The sequence below is a fragment of the Rhagoletis pomonella genome, unplaced genomic scaffold, assembly GCF_013731165.1.
Source record: "Rhagoletis pomonella isolate Grant_MI unplaced genomic scaffold, Rhpom_1.0 Rhpom_scaffold_00003, whole genome shotgun sequence".
In the NCBI taxonomy this organism is placed as follows: domain Eukaryota; kingdom Metazoa; phylum Arthropoda; class Insecta; order Diptera; family Tephritidae; genus Rhagoletis; species Rhagoletis pomonella.
Genome location: NW_023458557.1, coordinates 70,613,244 through 70,614,372, shown reverse-complemented (window position 1 = coordinate 70,614,372; position 1,129 = coordinate 70,613,244). Strand labels below are relative to the sequence as shown.

At 30.0% G+C, this 1,129-nt stretch overlaps 1 protein-coding gene across 1 annotated transcript in view; it reads left to right on the top strand.

Moving 5' to 3' along the window:
• LOC118735433 overlaps positions 1-1,123 on the top strand; it is a gene marked incomplete in the record, with an annotated part of 1,747 nt that extends 624 nt beyond the window's left edge. Inside the window, 1 exon segment of the mRNA XM_036465173.1 lies at positions 1-1,123. Within this exon segment, the coding sequence (XP_036321066.1) occupies positions 1-90 (90 nt within the window).
• Between the last annotated feature and the right edge of the window lie 6 nt (positions 1,124-1,129).

The following is a 1,129-nucleotide window of genomic DNA, read 5'->3' as shown; positions in this document are numbered from 1 at the left end:
AATGAACGTATTGCAAGATATGAGCTAAATTTGAAATATAACGGGCACGGCCGTTACTCAAGTAATTTGCATGAAGATTTGCGTTTATGAAGATGCGTGGGAATACACTTTAATAGTAGTTTGCCTTAGACTGCATACATAGGCATGGATGTATATGTCGATACCAATGCGAAGGGCCGTAATAGGCATTTTTCGAGATAAATTCTTATATTTAGTCCTTTATATTTTTTTTCCAAATATGCCTCCGTGCTAAAAGTCATGGTGATATCTTCCAAATACAAGCTTTATTAGAATAATTCTGAGGGCATTTTTTATGTTTATTTAATCAGTTCACTGCTTTTGCTATGAAACTTTGCATTAAGGGTATTTTGCATTGGTGGCGACAATACATCCTACCCATTTAATATTACAATTGCGATAAGTATACACAAATATACCTACATATCGTGATCTGAAATGCAAAAAGATGTAACAACATCGTAACTGAAATGGAAAAAGTCGTGAGTAATATTTTTATTTATGTGGGAGTTGTTATTCGATGAAATCCTTCATATCAATCAAAAACTGAATTTTGAATTTTTTAGAAGTTAGGACATTTTGTATTTCAGCGACGATGCTTGTTACGTCTTTTCAAGGCGCAATAATTCCACCATGACGTATTTTTGCACTTCAGGTGACGATATGTACTTGGTATTTAAAAGATTTTTTTTTTAATATGCACTACAAATTTTGTTAAAGAAACAACCAAAAATATGAAAATTTATTAAATGGGTCAAAATTTAATTATATATATATATATATTGCATATTGTTGATTTGCTCTGGTTATTACTTTTTACTTATACACAACTATTAAAAATATCTGCCCATTTTTGACAAAACAATTATTGGATTCAGTGTTGTATGAACTACCAACCAACACTCATCAACTGTTAAAATTCTTCAACTTTTATCGGATAGATTATTTATATAAATAATTAAAATATAAAAAACACTATTATCCAGTACCAAGACAGACCATTTTTTAAAACAGATGGCAATAATTCTAGTTAAGCAATTCTATGTTTTTAATACTTAATAAATTGGGTCTCTCAACTTAAGGAAAGTCGAATTTTGAAGATGGCGTCGTA